Source organism: Nerophis lumbriciformis, linkage group LG28, assembly GCF_033978685.3.
Source record: "Nerophis lumbriciformis linkage group LG28, RoL_Nlum_v2.1, whole genome shotgun sequence".
Classification (NCBI taxonomy): Eukaryota; Metazoa; Chordata; class Actinopteri; order Syngnathiformes; family Syngnathidae; genus Nerophis; species Nerophis lumbriciformis.
The window spans coordinates 8361280-8383023 of NC_084575.2; the positions used below are offsets into that span (position 1 = coordinate 8361280).

General features: G+C 39.5%; 1 protein-coding gene across 1 annotated transcript; it reads left to right on the top strand.

The window, feature by feature from the left end:
- Window positions 1-282: 282 nt before the first annotated feature.
- Window positions 283-21303, top strand: LOC140680188 (uncharacterized). Its single transcript, XM_072916576.1, has 4 exons — window positions 283-747; window positions 8714-8875; window positions 12600-13471; window positions 21262-21303. The coding sequence occupies exons 1-4, from the start codon at window positions 561-563 to the stop codon at window positions 21301-21303; spliced, it is 1263 nt and encodes a 420-aa protein (XP_072772677.1). The 5' UTR covers window positions 283-560.
- The last annotated feature ends 441 nt before the right edge of the window (window positions 21304-21744 follow it).

Here is a 21744-nt window from a genome sequence, read left to right on the forward strand (position 1 = left end):
ATGTATCGTTTTATTGGTGAATAATATAACAATATATACATAATTTTAGTTATTGAAACAATTACTACAAAATAAAAAAAATAATCATTTTATTACAAACAACAATTTTAACAAAGTCAATAATGCAAAATAAATGTAGAAAATCAAAAAGTGATCACGCTCCTGATTTACTACAAAGCTTTGAGTCTTCTGCGCATGACACATCTCGCGAGAGCAGAGCAGTCAGAGACGAGAGCAGAACCGTCTTGTAACGTCAAGCGTGCCAACTGTCGTGAAAGCACATTGACGCAGAAAGAAGCCAGAAGGACGCTAATAAGTCAGTCTTATTATTTGTTCTCCAGTTTGAAATATTTACGTCGTATAAAATACATCTTTGAGTGTTTATTTTAAGGATAAAATCGTCTCGATGTGCTAGAAGCACTTTGCTGCTTCTCGTGCTCGTTTATTGTTAGTTAGCTTAGCTCGCTAGTTAGCTTAGCTTGTTAGCTGCTAACAGAAGTTATCAACACATCGCTAAGTAGAGATCAAGTGTGAGAGTAAAGTGTTGTGATTGTGTGAAAATGTCTACATTACACATGTTGAGAGCGTTGGTGGATCAGCGACTAACTGCTGCTGTTGAAGAAATATTTGTAGTGTTAGAAAGAACGATAGCAGAATACGAGGCGGAACTTTCTAGAACAAAGGAGGAGAACAATCGACTACTGGATGCTGTTTTCAAGAAACATCAAGTTGTGTTACACAGAACAGGTTTGTTGACTTCTTACTCTCACGTGTTTACTAACTTAATATATGATTAATAACACCTTTCTTCAATAGATGGTCAATCAGTGATCTAGTGGTTAGAGTGTCCGCCCTGAGATGGTTAGGTTGTGAGTTCAAACCCCGGCCGAGTCATACCAAAGACTATAAAAATGTGAGCCATTACCTCCCTGCTTGGCACTCAGCATTAAGGGTTGGAATTTGGGGTGAAATCACCAAAAATGATTCCCGGGCGCGGCCACCGCTGCTGCTCACTGCTCCCCTCACCTCCCAGGGGATGATCCAGGGTGATGGGTCAAATGCAGAGAATATTTTGCCACACCTACTGTGTGTGTGACAATCATTGGTACTTTAATTTCAACTTAATAGGAAGATGGTTTGTCTTGTGGAGATGATGCAATGCTTTCATTTAGATTCTTCATGAAAACGAGACAGTTTGAGGTTGATGTTCCTCTCAGTTTGTAACAATGTGTGATTGTTTTTGAAGGAGTTATGAGGAGTTTGCATAAGAAAGGCTACACTTTCATCACGGTACACATTCACTGCTCAGTGTTTCCCCCAGAAAATGTGTTAGTTAAGGTGGTGGGAGGGGGCGTCTCCCGGGATAGGCGGCCTGTCGCCACCATCACGTCTCCACCTCATCACTGCCACCACAGCCTGGGGGGGCAATAGACTACAGACTCTGAAAACATTGAACACATTGTTTATTAAAAAATAACCAAATAACAATATATTATAATAAATAAAAATATTAGAGAAATAAAGAAGCCTACAATTTTTGGTTGTGTTTTCCGCTCCATTTGCAGAATGGCGATATACGATATAAATCTCCATATTTTTTCCGTAAAGTACAAACAAAACACAAAACAATCCTAGTTACCTGAGATACTAAGTATGTCATTATTAGTAAGTCAATATTTTGACTTAGTAATTTGATGTTAGTTTGTCTAAATTGTCAGACGATGTCTTCTCTGATGTCTGCATCATGTCCAGAAGTCTCTTCTTTATCTGGACGTCGTCTTCTACTGCATTCAGCAACTTTGTCTCCATTGGAAGTTTTCCTTTTAGTCTGTCATGCTTGTGGCTGTCGAGTTTTGCCTAGTGAAAAAAAAAAAAATTATGAGGATTTTTACTAAATAATAAATGGGTTATACTTTTATAGCGCTTTTCTATCTTCAAGGTACTCAAAGCGCTTTGACAGTATTTCCACATTTACCCATTCACACACACATTCACACACTGATGGAGGGAGCTGCCATGCAAGGCGCTAACCAGCACCCATCAGGAGCAAGGGGTGAAGTGTCTTGCCAAAATGACATTCAATAGTCATGAATACATTATTTGGAATGAACCCACTTTAGCACAGGTGTAAGATAGTGACATGTTATTTACAACATGTCAAATGGCCGTCAACATCGTCAGGAAACAATGTGTGTCAATAAAACACTTTGAGGTATTTTAATTTTGACAGAAAAAAAAAATATTTAATGCAACTGCAGTTTTACTTAACTCAATATTATTTATTACAAGAAACTACGCAAAGCATTTTTAATACAAGCCTAATTAAATACATGTAAAACAGCTGAACTTTAATATATGCTTGCCATCTTGACTTCTGATTCCAAAGCAAGTATTTTTGTCACACTGTTGTCAAACAATGATCATATTCAAACAAATATGATTCCACATTGTTGAAAGTGGTCATCTGAGAGCATTTGGAATTGCAGTGCAGTTCATATAAAAATGTTTTGATGCCACATCTATCTGCCGTTTAACAATATTACTTACTAGCAATGAAGTTAGCGCCCACATACCTGAAGTAGAGCTCTTCTCTCTTTCACCACAGAAGATTGTGGATAGTTCCTATTGGAACCTTGCCGCTCTTGTACATCATTGGGCATATCTTTGTCTGTGACCAGGCTGTCAAGGGTGAATAGAGAATCCCAACTCCTGTGAGAGCTTGTGTCAATATCTGATGTTTCTATTCCAAATGGAATGGATGTAGTTGATGGAGAACCGCCCCAGGTCTGCTGGCATAGTTGGAAGTACAGCAAAACAACTCTAGCGTAACTACTTCTTCCACCTGCGTCCACTGCTTGTCTGTACTTTCCACAAATCACTTTCAGTTTAGTGTCGATAGTTGTTTTTGTCATGTCCTCTTTCCGATGAGGAAATTCCTCAGATGTCCCTCCAAGTCCGTACCGTTCCAAAATAGGGTAAGAATGTAACCAGACTTGGACTGGCAAGTTTACCAGTCAACACTATGTTGAGTTGTGTTAACTTTAAGCTCCAAGACGATGCTTAAAAGTAGCTCTACTTCTCTGTCAGTCCACATATATAATTCTTTGTTGCCGTGACCCGCCATTTTTTCTATATGCCGCCTCCAGAAATGACGTTTTGGATGTTTCTGATTGGCTAAAATGGTCTTAAGTCCTAGGCTACAGCGCCCCCAGTATTTTGGCATGTGTATGACACTCAGTGTATGCGTTTGCTTGGGGACAGTAATAGTTTCTTTAAATGCTCACGTGTGGCTGGAGATCCTGTTAAGATGTTAGTTTAGGCGGTGGCTCTTTGTTGTTAAGGCGGTCGCCTTAACAACAAAACGCTGCGGGAAACCCTGCTGCTACAAGAAAGCCTGAGATGGTTTCAGTTAAAATATTTTTTAACTCACATTACTATGTAGAAATTAGCATTTAAAATACAAATATACGGCAAGAAAATAAATGAAAATATAATTTACAATAAGCAAAAGGCGTTGTATAGTCCCAGTTACGAGTAGCCGGTACCTGTAATGTATTCTCTTTTTGATAGGGAGTTCCACATTTTCGTGGGATAGCAGGAAAATGATTTAAAAAATTTTTCGGAGAAATCTGGGTTGAATGTGATTTGTACAACTACCTCTGGGTAGTTGCAATACATGGTGATTTTAGTGGTATGGTGTATCTTGTACACCATATCAACTGCAAGAAGCTGTACTCTGAAATGGTTGGTGGAAATGTGAGCCCGAGATGGACGGTTGAGTAGAAGCCCAATCATTTTGTTTTGGCTGTCTGGAGTTTGTTTTTCAGGGCTTTTAAGGCATCACGGTACCAAACATGAACTCTGTAGTCAAAGTGGGGTTAAATGAGTGCTTGTGTTAGTCTTAAGTGTATTTCTACCCACCAGCGGGGTGATCCTACTATGTAAGAACTAGGGATGTACGGTATACCAGCATTCGTATAGTACCACGATACTAATGAATCCTATTTGGTACTATACCGCCTGTAAAATATACTACTTCTATGATTATATCAATACTTTTTGGCATCACAACATCTTCTTTTGTTTAAAAAAAATATATTATGTTTATAAAGTCAGTAAATATGTCACTGGACACATGAGGACTTTGAATATGACCAATGTATGATCCTGTAACTACTTGGTATCAGATTGATACTCAAATTTGTGGTATCATCCAAAACTAATGTGATGTATCAAACAACAGAAGATAAAGTGATTATTACATTTTAACAGAAGTGTAGATAGCACATGTTAAAACAGAAAATAAGCAGATATTAACAGTAAATGAAGAAGTAGATTAATAATACATTTTCTACCACTTGTCCTTAATAATGTAGACAAAATAGTAGGTAGATAAATGACACAATATGTTACTGCATACGTCAGCAGACTAAAATAGGAGCCTTTGTTTGTTTACTTACTACTAAAAGACAAGTTGTCTAGTATGTTCACTATTTTATTTAAGGACAAACTTTCAATAAGAAACTTATGTTTAATGTACCCTAAGATTTTTTTGTTAAAATGAAGCCATTAATGCACTTTTTGTGGTCCTTTCTATTTAGAAAAGTATCAAAAAGTACCGAAAAGTATCGAAATACATTTTGGTACAGGTCCCGGTACCAAAATATTGGTATCAGGACAACACTAGTAAGAACAGAATTCGTCAGTTGATTATTTGACTGCCTTAGTAGTAATTTTTTCACTGGAGAGATTAGTCTCTACGATGCAGCCAAAATAGGTACCGTATTTTCCGCACTGTAAGGCTGACCTAAAAACCTCCAATTTCCTTAAAAGCTAACAGTGCGCCCTATAATCCGGTGCGCTTTATATATGGACCAATATTGAGCCACAACAGGTCTCGCAACTACGGTAAGAAGCTGCTGACTTCATTTTCCCCCGTAGAAGAAGTAGTGTGCTACGGCTGCTTACCGTAGAAGAAGAAGCGCTTCTTTTTCTACGGGGGGAAATGAAGTCTGCGGCTGCTTACCGTAGAAGAAGAAGAAAAATGGCTCCTATTAAGAGACACACTTACGACACAGAGTTCAAACTCAAGGCGATCAGTCACGCAGTAGAACACGGGAATAGAGCAGCAGCGAGAGAATTTAACATAAACGAATCAATGGTGCGTAAGAGGAGTAAGCAACATGATGACCTGCGCCAAGTAAAGAAGACTAAACAGAGTTTCCGAGGGAACAAAGCGAGATGGCTACAGTTGGAGGACAAAGTCGAACAGTGAGTTGTTGAACAGAGAGCAGCAAGTAGAAGTGTCAGTACAATCACTATTTGTTTTGTTGACATTCCCTTTAGCGCAGCTTCATCTAATGGATGCATAACGTAACCCCAGCCTCTACTGTAGCGTCTATTCTATGCGCCTTATAATGCGGTGCGCCTTATATATGAACAACGTTTTAAAATAGGCAATTCATTGAAGGTGCGCCTTATAATCCGGTGCGCCTTATAGTGCGGAAAATACGGTAATCTCATTTTTGTTTGTTATAATATTGTCACCCACTTTGACTGTGAAGTTATCTACTTTTCTGAGGTTAGGAATTGACCCAAAAACCTGTGTACTTGCAAGTACCAGGCGAGTCTTAATGTGCCAGTTTGTCATTGATAGCCTTGCTAGTCTAGGTTTTAAGGATTGTAGCTTCACTTGTTTTGTGGTCATAAGCCTCAGTTCTATGTTCTTTATGGGTACAGAAAATGATGGAATGATCACTTAAGCCGCATACAGTAGTTCCACTTGTGGTGATCTTAGACTGGTCAGAAGTAACAACGAGGTCTATGAAGGTTTAAAAGGACTCACTCACCCTGGTAGTTTGCTTAATGAGCTAAATGAGACAATGTTGGTGACACAGCTTAGTGAAGGTTTTAAAAATGGGTGCATCCTTTCGGGACATATCTGTGTTCCAGTCCCCAAGAAGATGTAAACCTGTATCAACATCCATCGGGCCATCCATTTTCTACTGCTTGTCCCGTTCGGGGTGCTAGTGCCTATCTCAGTTGCATTCGGGCGGAAGGCGGGGTACACCCTGGACAAGTTGCCCCCTCATCACAGGGCCAACACAGATAGACAGACAACATTCACACACTAGGGACCATTTAGTGTTGCCAATCAGCCTATCCCCAGGTGTATGTCTTTGGAGGTGGGAGGGGCCTATCCTCAGGTGCATGTCTTTGGAGGTGGGAGGAAGCCGGAGTACCCGGAGGGAACCCAAGAAGTCACGGGTAGAACATGCAAACTCCACACAGAAAGATCCCGAGCCCAGGACCTTTGTATTGTGAGGCACACGCACTAACCCCTGTTCCACTGTGCTGCCCCCTGCATCAACATGTTTACACAAAACTCACACACTCACCAAAAAACATTTTATACTGTAATCAAATCTAATTATTTCACTTCCTGATTCTGACTTACATGCAACAATAAGTGAAAGTAAACATTTATTTTCAGTTACCAAAGTAGTCAACGCTTTAAATTAATTAAAAGAGCATAAAGGTGACTGGCTTTCCTTCAGCATGTCGTAGATGGTCTCCAATTCCTAAAGAGGAATTGTTGATGGAGATACCCCATAAAAACACCACATAGTAAAACATGTTTTGGTAAAAGTTCCTTTTGGCCCAGCCAACAAAATGACCACAAAGAAGTATTTTGCATGATGACAAAAACATACAATTTAAGTGATTTTGGAATTAGATTTTTTTATTTCCATGATATTGAAATGATGGTAATGACTATGTCATTACAAGATTGTGGTTAAGTTTAGAGATAAAGTTTAGGTGTCATAGACCGTATACACAATAAAATATTTACACATCAGTGAGTGTAAAGTTAAGAATGCCTCAATCAATGCTGCCTCGTACTTATAAAAACTTTTCAAATTGCCCCCCATCAAATTTCCAAGTCTGTTTTTGTTCTCACTGTGCCACTTTTGAATTCATTTTAGGTAAAAAGGAGGTATTTCCCGTGTTTTTATTGGTTGTTTTGCTACACGCTTTTAACGGAAGAACACAAATAATGTCATTGTGTTAACAGTGTCAGTCAAAACTACAAACCCTGTTTCCATATGAGTTGGGAAATTGTGTTAGATGTAAATATAAACGGAATACAATGATTTGCAAATCTTTTTCAACCCATATTCAGTTGAATATGCTACAAAGACAACATATTTGATGTTCAAACTCATAAACTTTATTTTTTTTTTGTGCAAATAATAATTAACTTAGAATTTCATGGCTGCAACACGTGCCAAAGTAGATGGGAAAGGGCATGTTCACCACTGTGTTACATGGCTTTTCCTTTTAACAACACTCAGTAAACGTTTGGGAACTGAGGAGACACATTTTTTAAGCTTCTCAGGTGGAATTCTTTCCTATTCTTGCTTGATGTACAGCTTAAGTTGTTCAACAGTCCGGGGGTCTCCGTTGTGCTATTTTAGGCTTCATAATGCGCCACACATTTTCAATGGGAGACAGGTCTGGACTACAGGCAGGCCAGTCTAGTACCCGCACTCTTACTATGAAGCCACGTTGATACAACACGTTGCTTGGCATTGTCTTGCTGAAATAAGCAGGGGCGTCCATGGTAACGTTGCTTGGATGGCAACATATGTTGCTCCAAAACCTGTATGTACCTTTCAGCATTAATGGCGCCTTCACAGATGTGTAAGTTACCCATGTCTTGGGCACTAATACACCCCCCTACCATCACAGATGCTGGCTTTTCAACTTTGCGCCTATAACAATCCGGATGGTTATTTTCCTCTTTGGTCTGGAGGACACGACGTCCACAGTTTCCAAAAACAATTTTAAATGTGGACTCGTCATACCACAGAACACTTTTCCACTTTGTATCAGTCCATCTTAGATGAGCTCAGGCCCAGCGAAGCCAACGATGTTTCTGGGTGTTGTTGATAAACGGTTTTCGCCTTGCATAGGAGAGTTTTAACTTGCACTTACAGATGTAGCGACCAACTGTAGTTACTGACAGTGGGTTTCTGAAGTGTTCCTGAGCCCATGTGGTGATATCCTTTACACACTGATGTCACTTGTTGATGCAGTACAGCCTGAGGGATCGAAGGTCACAGGCTTAGCTGCTTACGTGCAGTGATTTCTCCAGATTCTCTGAACACTTTGATGATATTACGGACCGTAGATGGTGAAATCCCTAAATTCCTTGCAATAGCTGGTAGAGAAAAGTTTTTCTTAAACTGTTCAACAATTTGCTCACGCATTTGTTGACAAAGTGGTGACCCTCGCCCCATCCTTGTTTGTGAATGACTGAGCATTTCATGGAATCTACTTTTATACCCAATCATGGCACCCACCTGTTCCCAATTTGCCTGTTCACCTGTGGGATGTTCCAAATAAGTGTTTGATGAGCATTCCTCAACTTTATCAGTATTCATTGCCACCTTTCACAACTTCTTTGTCACGTGTTGCTGCCATCAAATTCTAAAGTTAATGATTATTTGCAAAAAAATAAAAAATGTTTATCAGTTCGAACGTCAAATATGTTGTCTTTGTAGCATATTCAATTGAATATGGGTTGAAAATTATTTGCAAATCATTGTATTCCGTTTATATTTACATCTAACACAATTTCCCAACTCATATGGAAACGGGGTTTGTATTTCTATTCTCTCTTTATCTTATTTACTTATTTACCCAACAGACGTCCAGCAGCCCCCTCACATGAAAGAGGAAGATGAGGATCCACACAGGAAAGAGGAAGAGGAGGATGATGTCAGCAAGTTTCCACTGACTGTTGTCTCTGTGAAGACTGAAGAGCATGAAGACAAAGCACCTGAGTCCTCACAGCTTCATCACAGTCCAAGTAAGCACATATCATTTTATTCTCAGGGCATTCAATCCATCATAACTGGACTGTTCACTTTGTCTTAGAAGACTCATCCAAGTAGGCTTCATCACTTCATGCTCATACACTTCAAGTCTTAAATCTAATCATTGGAATTTGGAGGGGAACTGCACTTTTTGGGGGATTTTTTCTGTCGTTCACAATCATTATAAAATACATGATGGTGGATATATATTGTTTTAAAATCACATTGTAACTCATAAATGTAAATAAAAGTCCACTTGCAAAAGAGCCAAAGGGACGTCCTCTATAACCATCCAAAAAGGGCCAATAATACTCCATTTGCATTTTGTGGCTTGAATAGCAAGCAAGTATTACTGATATTGTTATTATAAGTGCTAACGCAGACAAACTATTTATAGCTTGTGTGTCTATGTTGACATCACCGACTGGCGAGCTCCTTCCTCACCTCGGTGCTGGTGAAAGATTATTCCAGATCATGAATCGTGCCTCTCACCTGGATAGTAGAAGGATGAGGACGTTCTCTGACAAGTTGGTAACATTTGACAGCCAATTTAGACCCGGCAATGGCGAACAACACAAAAAGACGCTTAGCTTCTCCCCCCTTTTCCGTGCGACGATTATGAATCATTTTTCATCTAAACGGGAATATAACTAGATTTTATCAGTCTGAATCATAGCGACAGCAGACCTTGTACAGTAAGTGCTGTTCTATTATGTTTGTTGGCTCTCATGAAGTCAGCAGTGTGTAATATTCAGAGATGTTGTTAAAAAAAAGCGAACCTCGTGTTGCGTTTTTGAAATGAATGCGCTAATGAGCAATCCAGCACCCCGCGCGACCCATAAAGGGACAAGGGGTAGAAAATGGATGGATGGATGGATGAGCAAAAATAGGTAAATATTACATATTTTAAAAATGCACCTGTTACTAAATGACATATATACCTACTGCATGTACATGAAACCTTAATGGAGGTGTTTGGATGTTTTTAAGTTCTTTATAGGCAGAATATTGTAAGCAGACTTTGGATCACATTTATTTACTATTTAGAATGCATAAAAAAGAAAAATATATGTGTAGTTGATTGTCAAAATAAATAAAAGTGTGGTTCCCTTTTAAGTGAAGTGAAGTATATATATTTAACGCTTTTCTCTAGTGACTTACATAGTGAAACCCATTATCTAAGTTACATTTAAACCAGTGTGGGTGGCACTGGGAGCAGGTGGGTAAAGTACCTTGCCCAAGGACACAACGGCAGTGACTAGGATCGAACCTGGAACCGTCGAGTTGCTCGCAAGGCCGCCCTACCAACCGAGCCACGCTGGCCTCAGAATGTATTAAATTCTATCAAAATCTCGTAAAAATCATAAATACATGCTAGAAATGTTTCAATAATTCCATTAACAATATTTTTTATTTAGGAACTTTCTAATGTAGCATGTTTCTATCTACACTTCTGTTAAAATGTAATAATCACTTATTCACTTGTTTTGTTAAAATGTAATAATCACTTATTCACTTGTTTTGTTAAAATGTAATAATCACTTATTCACTTGTTTTGTTAAAATGTAATAATCACTTATTCACTTGTTTTGTTAAAATGTAATAATCACTTGTTTTGTTGTTTGATACTTTAGTTTTGGCTGATACTACCAATGTAGGTATCAATCCAGTACCAAGTAGTTACAGGGACAGTATCGGTCATACCAATGTGGATACTGATATTTAAAATGTTTCAAGATCATTGAATGATTAAATTTTTGTTCGCAATCATAATCAGACAAAAACACAGGATGGTGGTGTTAGAATATCAATGTAATATTTAAATATGGCTCTGAATGAAATCATTTGGTTTGTGCCCTTAAAGTCTTCCTGTGACCATAAACTTATTTCCTGAGTTTGTAAACAATAACAAAATCAACAAATTATATATAATACAAATTATCGATCAAACCACTGTATCGACCTTATATTGATATTATACTTGGTATTGTTACTGTCGGTTTTTGTATCAATCGGTCCACATTTGTTTAAACTCAAGAGCTTTAGCAGGGTTTCTGTGTAATACTGGATGACATTAAATTATATATATATATATATATATATATATATATATATATATATATATATATATATATATATATATATATATATATATATATATATAATTTAATGTCATCCAGTATTACACAGAAACCCTGTAATACTGGATGACATTAAATTATATATATATATATATATATATATATATATATATATATATATATATATATATATATATATATATATATATATATATATATTAGAGATGTCCGATAATATCAGCCTGCCGATAAAAGCTTTAAAATGTAATATCGGAAAATATCGGTATCGTTTTTTTTATTATCGGTATCGTTTTTTTTATGTTTATTAAATCAACATAAAAAACACAAGATACACTTACAATTAGTGCACCAACCCAAAAAACCTCCCTCCCCATTTACACTCATTCACACAAAAGGGTTGTTTCTTTCTGTTATTAATATTCTGGTTCCTACATTATATATCAATATATATCAATACAGTCTGCAAGGGATACAGTCCGTAAGCACACATGATTGTGCGTGCTGCTGGTCCACAAATTAATCCCGCATAACAAACACCTCCCCCCTCCCGTCCATATAACCCACCAATACAAATCAAACACCTGCACAACACACTCAATCCCACAGCCCAAAGTACCGTTCACCTCCCCAAGGTTCATACAGCACATATATTTCCCCAAAGTTACGTACGTGACATGCACATAGCGGCACGCACGTACGGGCAAGCGATCAAATGTTTGGAAGCCGCAGCTGCGTATTCACAGTAGCGCGTCTCCAACTCAAAGTCCTCCTGGTAAGAGTCTATGTTGTCCCAGTTCTCCACAGGCCAATGTGTATCCAACTCAAAGTCCTCCTGGTAAGAGTCTCTGTTGTCCCAGTTCTCCACAGGCCAATGTGTATCCAACTCAAAGTCCTCCTGGTAAGAGTCTATGTTGTCCCAGTTCTCCACAAGCCAATGGTAAAGCTTGACTGTCATCGTTCGGGAATGTAAACAATGAAACACCGGCTACGACGTAGCTGCTACGTGTTTGTGTTGCTGCAGCCGGGCGCTAATACACCGCTTCCCACCTACAGCTTTCTTCTTTGCTGTCTCCATTGTTCATTAAACAAATTGCAAACGGTTCACCAACACAGATGTCCAGAATACTGTGGAATTTTGCGATGAAAACAGACGACTTAATAGCTGGCCACCTTGCTGTCCCAAAATGTCCGCTACAATCTGTGACGTCACGCGCAAACGTCATCATACCGAGACGTTTTCAGCAGGATATTTCGCAGGAAATTTAAAATTGCACTTTATAAGTTAACCCGGCCGTATTGGCATGTGTTGCAATGTTGAGATTTCATCATTGATGTATAAACTATCAGACTGCGTGGTCGGTAGTAGTGACTTTCAGTAGACCTGTAACTAATTAACTATTATTCAATCATCACCATATTTCATGTTTGTACTGTTGTTGGTTAATAAAAGTCCACAACCATAAAAGACTTCCAGTAAGATGTGTAATAAGAGCTATAAATGATTTAGATATGATAGTTTTTATGCATATATTTGATTAGGCCAACCTCACATCATGTGGATGGTTGGCATAAGAGCTGCAAAGTAAAATACAGTAACACCTCATTTGTTCTGCAGACGTCCAGCGGGTGTCAGCAGAGAGTCAAGAAGAGATTCCCTCCAAGCAGCAGGAGTGGAGCTCCAGTGTGGGACAGAAGGAGCTGGAGCCCCCACACATTAAAGAGGAAGAGGAGGAACTGTGGGAGCAGCTTCAAAGGTTGGTGGAGGCTAACGATGAAGATGAAGCTCAGTCCTCACAGCTTCATCACAGTCAAAGTGAGGAGAACAGAGGGGCGGAGCTTGTAAGTCAACACATCACAGAAGCTGATGGAGAGCATTGTGAAGATATCAAGTCAGAACCAGACAGCATCTTTGCTCCACTGTCAGACATGGACCACATGATGTCACACTCTTCTGATCACAGTGACCACATCCAAAAACCTTTGGAGAGTAAAAATGACTCTAATGGTGATACGAGACATCACACTAACAACAAACACTTTGACTGCTCTGAATGTGGGAAATCATTTAGACGGAAGAGTCATTTTACAAGACACATGAGAATACATACTGGAGAGAAACCTTTTACTTGCTCTGTTTGTAAGAAGAGTTTCTCCACAAAACATTACGTGACCACACACATGAGAATCCATACTGGAGAGAAACCTTTTACTTGCTCTGTTTGTAAGAAGAGTTTCTCCAGAAAGAAATACATGATCACACACATGAGAACACACACTGGAGAGAACCCTTTTGCTTGCTCAGCTTCTAATCACAGTGACCACATCCAAAAATCTTTGGAGAGTAAAAATGACTCTAAAGGTGATACGAGATATCACACTAACAACAAACACTTTGACTGCTCTGTATGTGGGAAATCATTTAGGCAGAAGAGTCATTGTATAAGGCACATGAGAATGCATACTGGAGAGAAACCTTTTACTTGCTCTGTTTGTAAGAAGAGTTACTCCAGAAAGTGTGACATGACCTTACACATGAGAACACACGCTGGAGAGAAACCTTTAGCTTGCTCAGCTTCTGATCACAGTGCCCACATCCAAAAACCTTTGGAGAGTTAAAATGACTCTAAAGGTGATACGAGACATCACACTAACAACAAACACGTTGACTGCTCTGAATGTGGGAAATCATTTAGACTGAAGAGTAATGTTACAAGACACATGAGAATACATACTGGAGAGAAACCTTTTACTTGCTCTGTTTGTAACAAGAGTTTCTCCACAAAACATTACGTAACCACACACATGAGAATACATACTTGAGAGAAACCGTTTAGTTGCTCTGTTTGTAAGAAGAGTTTCTTCACAAAGCTTAACATCACCTCACAGATGAGAACACACACTGGAGAGAAACCTTTTACTTGCTCTGTTTGTAAGAAGAGCTTCTTCACAAAGCTTAACATGACCACACACATGAGAACACATACAGGTGAGAAACCGTTTAGTTGCTCTGTTTGTAAGAAGAGTTTCTCCAGAAAGCAAGTCATGACCACACACATGAGAACACACACTGGAGAAAAACCGTTTGCTTGCTCAGCTTGTGCTAAAAGATTTAACTCTAAGAGGTAAATGATATTGCACATGATAACACACACTGGTGATAAACCTTTTACTTGCTCTGTTTGTAAGAAGAGTTTCTCCACAAAGCAACGCATGACCACACACATGAGAACACACACTGGAGAGAAACCGTTTAGTTGCACTGTGTGTGTTAAAAGGTTCAGGTCTAAGAAGCAGTTACGTAAACACAAGTGTGTAACAGTCATGGAAGCTGCAGGGATGTGAAAACACTTAAACAGTGATTGTGCTAAATGTAGTTTAAAAACACAGCATGTTTAATAAGAATGTATATTTGATGTTGTATGTAGTGCTTCTCATCTTCTAGTCTTATATGTTGTCCTGTAGATACTTTTTAAGTTGTGTGCATGTATTGAATATTATATATGTAGCTACTATTTTATTTTATTTTCTCATTGTTTAAAGAGATGGCATCTTATTTAAATGTGTTTTTTTTTGTGTCTTATAAAATCACACATTTTTTTGATTGCATTTTATTGATATTATTATCCAACTAAAAGTATGAATGAATAAAATGGTTAACAAAATGTGGACTCTGGTAGATTAGCAGCATTGTTACATCATGGATGTTAACTACTGCAAAACATCAACAAAGAAGAAAAATGCTGAAGTTAGCAACACATCACTGAACTTTAGAGCCATCGTGAGTGGAGTTGCTTGTTTTTATTGCTGCATTTGTACTTATTTCACCTCACATCTTCACTTTTAATCCTAAAGTCTTCTTCACATATATTGTTGTAGGCTTCTAACATTTATATTTCTGATGTGTGTGTGTAGTCTGTGGAAAGGGTTGTTGTCCCTTGTGGATCCAATTGTTCACTTGCACAGATACATCCTCATCCTCATCATCATCATCATCATCATCATCACCGGGCCACTACTGGACGAAACCTTAGCATTAATGTTTTAATATAAGTGTGACCTCATTATTCCTTGATAATAAGACTAAAAATACAGATTTAAGCACTGTATGAGAGTGCTTCTTGTAGTACTCCAACTCGCCACACTGAGGAGTGGGGGCGATCATGAGCTAGCAGATGCATGTTGCTATCATGTTTTATCAGCAAGGAAGAAAACATTTGTGTTTACTTTTTGTCAGATCCAAGTTTTAATGCTCTGCTGAATAAATGAATCACTATGGCTGCCAATATGGAGGATTATTTATATATTTAAAATCAAATACTTCTCTTAACAGCTAGAAAAATGACACCACAAAAATAGCGAAACAGCAGCAGGACTCAGTAAATATTTTATTAATTGACTAATTAATAAACTGTAAAGAGTAACATGACAGTGGATATTTCACAAGAGTTGACTAAAAAGTGTAAAATGGGAATGCTACATAAAATGCTTAACATAGACTGGTACTGATACTGTGTAATCATTTATTTGTCCTAACATTATTTTGGGATATAAATTGATGTCCCCCCAATGTTAAACTCATTTCTACGCTCACTGTGTGAAGACTGGAGGTTAATGTACTAATAAAGTAAAAAGATGTAGCACAAATGATGTGTATATATGTTAGCCAATAACAAGTCCGTCTGTAAGTGTCAGGCTTGGACGTAGGAAGGGACTCAGATGCAGAGAGGTGATTCCAAATAAAGCTTTTATTTTGAAAAAACTCTTTAAGCCTCCAGAGCCGAGTAAATTCTAATACTATGAAATAGAAAAATACTATCGACAAAATGTTCCAAAAGGGAAAAACCGAAAATCACTCCAAAAGGGAGGGAATACAAAAATAAGGACGATATAATTAGCACCGTATCTGTTATCAAAAAACTTTAACTCTAAACGCTCCAACAGGAGGAAGAAAATAAAGACTATAAAACTTAACTACTCTAATCAATGTAAACAAAAAATCACTCAACAAACTTTGAGGAAAAAATCTTTAAGGAAAAATTATAACTCACCACTGCGGTAAAAAAAGGTAGGATAACAAAAGTCGCTCTGAGGGAGGAAAAAAGTTAATTCAAAATTACAGCGTGGGATATTCTGGGAGCAAGGACGTAGACATGAGACAAGGCAAGGCATGGACATGAACAGGGACATGGAACGCAAGACAGGCACGAAAGCTCGAGACAATCTGGCACAGAACAAGGGGAGGCTTGGGTTTATAAAGAACATGAGGGTAATGGGAAACAGGTGGAAACAATCAAGGGTCCGGAATGACGTCAGACTGGTGACACAAGAGGAAGGACCCGTGATCTGAAACAAGAGGAGTTGCTTTTCAAAATAAAACATGTAAATCACAAGACAGAAAAAACCAAGACAAGACTTCCCTCACCGCGGTGTAACAGTAAGGCACACAAACACATTTATTCAACATCGTTATGATGTAACATGGAAGATGCTAACGTTAAGCTAACTAGCGAGGTGATGCTGTGAAGAGCTGCTCCGCAAAGTTGGCATACAACCAAAAATTACTTTAAAATGTTATTATTAATGTTCACTTTCAATGTATTTATTTGGAACATGTCAAAACTTTACAAGCACAACTTTTGCTCAAGTGATCAAGCGTCCAACATGAGTGGAAGAAGCAGAGCTTGTCTGGTCCCCCCCAGTGTAAAAACTAAATGCTTGTCTGGTCCCCCCCAGTGTAAAAAGAAAATGCTTGTCTGGTCCCCCCCAGTGTAAAAACTAAATGCTTGTCTGGTCCCCCCCAGTGTAAAAACAAACTAAATGCCACTCAATGATGTGTTGAGTTGAGTTGAGTGTATTTATTTATATGTCACATTTAAAACAAGCTCAGTTGGCCAAAGTGCTGTACAGACATAAGACATAAGGTGCACATAGTGTCACATTAAAGGCCTACTGAAATGAAATGTTCTTATTTAAACGGGGATAGCAGGTCCATTCTATTTGTCATACTTGATCATTTCGCGATATTGCCATATTTTTGCTGAAAGGATTTAGTAGAGAACAATGACGATGAAGTTCGCAACTTTTGGTCGCTGATAAAAAAGCCTTGCCTGTACCGGAAGTAGCAGACGAGTAGCGTGACGTCACAGGTTGTGGAGCTCCTCACATCTGCACATTGTTTACAATCATGGCCACCAGCAGCGTGAGCGATTCGGACCGAGAAAGCGACGATTGCCCCATTAATTTGAGCGAGGATGAAAGATTTGTAGATGAGGAAAGTGAGAGTGAAGGACTAGAGGGCAGTGAGAGCGATTCAGATAGGGAAGATGCTGTGAGAGGCGGGTGGGACCTGATATTCAGCTGGGAATGACTAAAACAGTAAATAAACACAATAATTATTTATACTCTATTAGCCACAACACAACCAGGCTTATATTTAATATGCCACAAATTAATCCCGCACAACAAACACCTCCCCCCTCCCGTCCATATAACCCGCCAATACAACTCAAACACCTGCACAACACACTCAATCCCACAGCCCAAAGTACCGTTCACCTCCCCAAAGTTCATACAGCACATGTATTTCCCCAAAGTTACGTACGTGACATGCTCATAGCGGCACGCACGCATAGGCAAGCGATCAAATATTTGGAAGCCGCAGCTGCGTACTCTTGGTAGCGCTTATCCAACTCAAAGTCCTCCTGGTAAGAGTCTATGTTGTCCCAGTTCTCCACAGGCCAATGTGTCTCCAACTCAAAGTCCTCCTGGTAAGAGTCTCTGTTGTCCCAGTTCTCCACAGGCCAATGTGTCTCCAACTCAAAGTCCTCCTGGTAAGAGTCTCTGTTGTCCCAGTTCTCCACAGGCCAATGTGTATCCAACTCAAAGTCCTCCTGGTAAGAGTCTCTGTTGTCCCAGTTCTCCACAGGCCAATGTGTATCCAACTCAAAGTCCTCCTGGTAAGAGTCTATGTTGTCCCAGTTCTCCACAGGCCAATGTGTCTCCAACTCAAAGTCCTCCTGGTAAGAGTCTCTGTTGTCCCAATTCTCCACAGGCCAATGTGTCTCCAACTCAAAGTCCTCCTGGTAAGAGTCTCTGTTGTCCCAGTTCTCCACAGACCAATGTGTATTCAACTCAAAGTCCTCCTGGTAAGAGTCTCTGTTGTCCCAGTTCTCCACAGGCCAATGTGTATCCAACTCAAAGTCCTCCTGGTAAGAGTCTCTGTTGTCCCAGTTCTCCACAGGCCAATGTGTCTCCAACTCAAAGTCCTCCTGGTAAGGGTCTCTGTTGTCCCAGTTCTCCACAGGCCAATGTGTCTCCAACTCAAAGTCCTCCTGGTAAGAGTCTATGTTGTCCCAGTTCTCCACAGGCCAATGTGTCTCCAACTCAAAGTCCTCCTGGTAAGAGTCTATGTTGTCCCAGTTCTCCACAGGCCAATGTGTATCCAACTCAAAGTCCTCCTGGTAAGAGTCTATGTTGTCCCAGTTCTCCACAGGCCAATGTGTCTCCAACTCAAAGTCCTCCTGGTAAGAGTCTCTGTTGTCCCAGTTCTCCACAGGCCAATGTGTCTCCAACTCAAAGTCCTCCTGGTAAGAGTCTCTGTTGTCCCAGTTCTCCACAGGCCAATGTGTCTCCAACTCAAAGTCCTCCTGGTAAGAGTCTCTGTTGTCCCAGTTCTCCACAGGCCAATGTGTCTCCAACTCAAAGTCCTCCTGGTAAGAGTCTCTGTTGTCCCAGTTCTCCACAGGCCAATGTGTATCCAACTCAAAGTCCTCCTGGTAAGAGTCTCTGTTGTCCCAGTTCTCCACAGGCCAATGTGTCTCCAACTCAAAGTCCTCCTGGTAAGTGTCTCTGTTGTCCCAGTTCTCCACAGGCCAATGTGTCTCCAACTCAAAGTCCTCCTGGTAAGAGTCTATGTTGTCCCAGTTCTCCACAGGCCAATGTGTCTCCAACTCAAAGTCCTCCTGGTAAGAGTCTATGTTGTCCCAGTTCTCCACAGGCCAATGTGTATCCAACTCAAAGTCCTCCTGGTAAGAGTCTATGTTGTCCCAGTTCTCCACAGGCCAATGTGTCTCCAACTCAAAGTCCTCCTGGTAAGAGTCTCTGTTGTCCCAGTTCTCCACAGGCCAATGTGTATCCAACTCAAAGTCATCCTGGTAAGAGTCTCTGTTGTCCTAGTTCTCCACAGGCCAATGTGTATCCAACTCAAAGTCCTCCTGGTAAGAGTCTATGTTGTCCCAGTTCTCCACAGGCCAATGTGTCTCCAACTCAAAGTCCTCCTGGTAAGGGTCTCTGTTGTCCCAGTTCTCCACAGGCCAATGTGTCTCCAACTCAAAGTCCTCCTGGTAAGAGTCTCTGTTGTCCCAGTTCTCCACAGGCCAATGTGTCTCCAACTCAAAGTCCTCCTGGTAAGAGTCTATGTTGTCCCAGTTCTCCACAGGCCAATGTGTATCCAACTCAAAGTCCTCCTGGTAAGAGTCTCTGTTGTCCCAGTTCTCCACAGGCCAATGTGTATCAAACTCAAGGTCCTCCTGGTAAGAGTCTCTGTTGTCCTAGTTCTCCACAGGCCAATGTGTATCCAACTCAAAGTCCTCCTGGTAAGAGTCTCTGTTGTCCCAGTTCTCCACAGGCCAATGTGTATCCAACTCAAGGTCCTCCTGGTAAGAGTCTCTGTTGTCCTAGTTCTCCACAGGCCAATGTGTATCCAACTCAAAGTCCTCCTGGTAAGAGTCTCTGTTGTCCCAGTTCTCCACAGGCCAATGTGTATCAAACTCAAGGTCCTCCTGGTAAGAGTCTCTGTTGTCCTAGTTCTCCACAGGCCAATGTGTATCCAACTCAAAGTCCTCCTGGTAAGAGTCTCTGTTGTCCCAGTTCTCCACAGGCCAATGTGTATCCAACTCAAGGTCCTCCTGGTAAGAGTCTCTGTTGTCCTAGTTCTCCACAGGCCAATGTGTATCCAACTCAAAGTCCTCCTGGTAAGAGTCTCTGTTGTCCCAGTTCTCCACAAGCCAATGGTAAAGCTTGACTGTCATCGTTCGGGAATGTAAACAATGAAACACCGGCTACAACGTAGCCGGTACGTGTTTGTGTTGCTGCAGTCGGGCGCTAATACACCGCTTCCCACCTACAGCTTTCTTCTTTGCTGTCTCCATTGTTCATTAAACAAATTGTAAAACATTCACAAACACAGATGTCCAGAATACTGTGGAATTTTGCGATGTAAACAGACGACTTAATAGCTGGCCACCATGCTGTCCCATACCGAGACGTTTTCAGCAGGATATTTCGCAGGAAATTTAAAATTGCACTTTATAAGTTAACCCGGCCGTATTGGCATGTGTTGCAATGTTAAGATTTCATCATTGATGTATAAACTATCAGACTGCGTGGTCGGTAGTAGTGGCTTTCAGTAGGCCTTTAACATGGTAACATAGAAGGATGAATACAATATAATAGTAAAATATACCTTAAATAGAACTGCAGAATATATCATCTAAAATACTAAAATGTAATAAATTAATAAAAAAGGATAAAACAAGAAATAAACAAAACAAGCAAGACATCCTGCCTAACTGGATATGAACGCCAGTAGGCCAAAAGGTGAACCAGGAAAAAGTGGCTAGAGAGTGATTTTGGCGGGTTTTTTTTTTTAGAGCCATAAATGTATAAAAATAGGAATTAACCAAAAAACGAAAATCTTATGCAGCTGTTTTGTCTTGTAAATGTGTTTACATTCATTCTGGAAACAGAATCTCTCTCACAAATGGACATTAATACATATACCTAACATTTGAGACAAGTATTTTAGCATTGGTATACTTTCATTTGAATTGAAACCATGAAACAAAGAAAATGAAAAAAAGGCTTCCAAATAAGTGAATAGCAAGCTGTACAATTGAACATACACATGGTACATTTTGCTAAACAATGATGTTTTATACATTCAACATTTCAGTAGATACTGTGTTATAAGAGGAAGTCAAAAATACAATCAAATAAAGAAAACCACAATGGCTGACATCAATCAAAATATGTAATAATAGGCCGTAAGGTGAAGCCGTGTTTGGTGTCATGTGGTTCTCATGTCTGGCCACTAAATCATTGTTGCTTCTTAAAAAAGATATTTTGCTTTTCAATGAGAAAAAAAAAGTTCTCCACTGGACATCCAGGCAATTTTTTAAATGAGTGTTTAAAGTCGGGACTATTTCTTGCTTGGCGTAACAATATATTCGTCTCAAGAGGTGACCTTTTTGTCACGTGCTTCACATTCCACCAATCAGGTAGCCGCACAGATCCAAGATGGCCATGTCAACAACGTCTAGCGATGAAGAGGAAAATACTCTAAAACAATAAAAAAGTTCTAAAAAAGAAGAACAAAATATGCTGCATGCATGTTACGTCTGTTAGGAATGAAGAGGTGAATGATGTCACTATCACAAGGTGGAATACTTACAGGAATTGTTTGAAACGCTGACTTTGCTGTGATGGAGAGTCTCATCAAGTAGTCCAGACATTCACATTCTGTATCCATGTGGAATTTAAAGATATTCCTGATGACAAATCCTGTATCCATGTTGAATTTAAAGATATTCCTGATGACAAATCCTGTATTAATGTTGAATTTAAAGATATTCCTGATGACAAATCCTGTATCCATGTTGAATTTAAAGATATTCCTGATGACAAATCCTGTATTAATGTTGAATTTAAAGATATTCCTGATGACAAATCCTGTATCCATGTTGAATGTAAAGATATTCCTG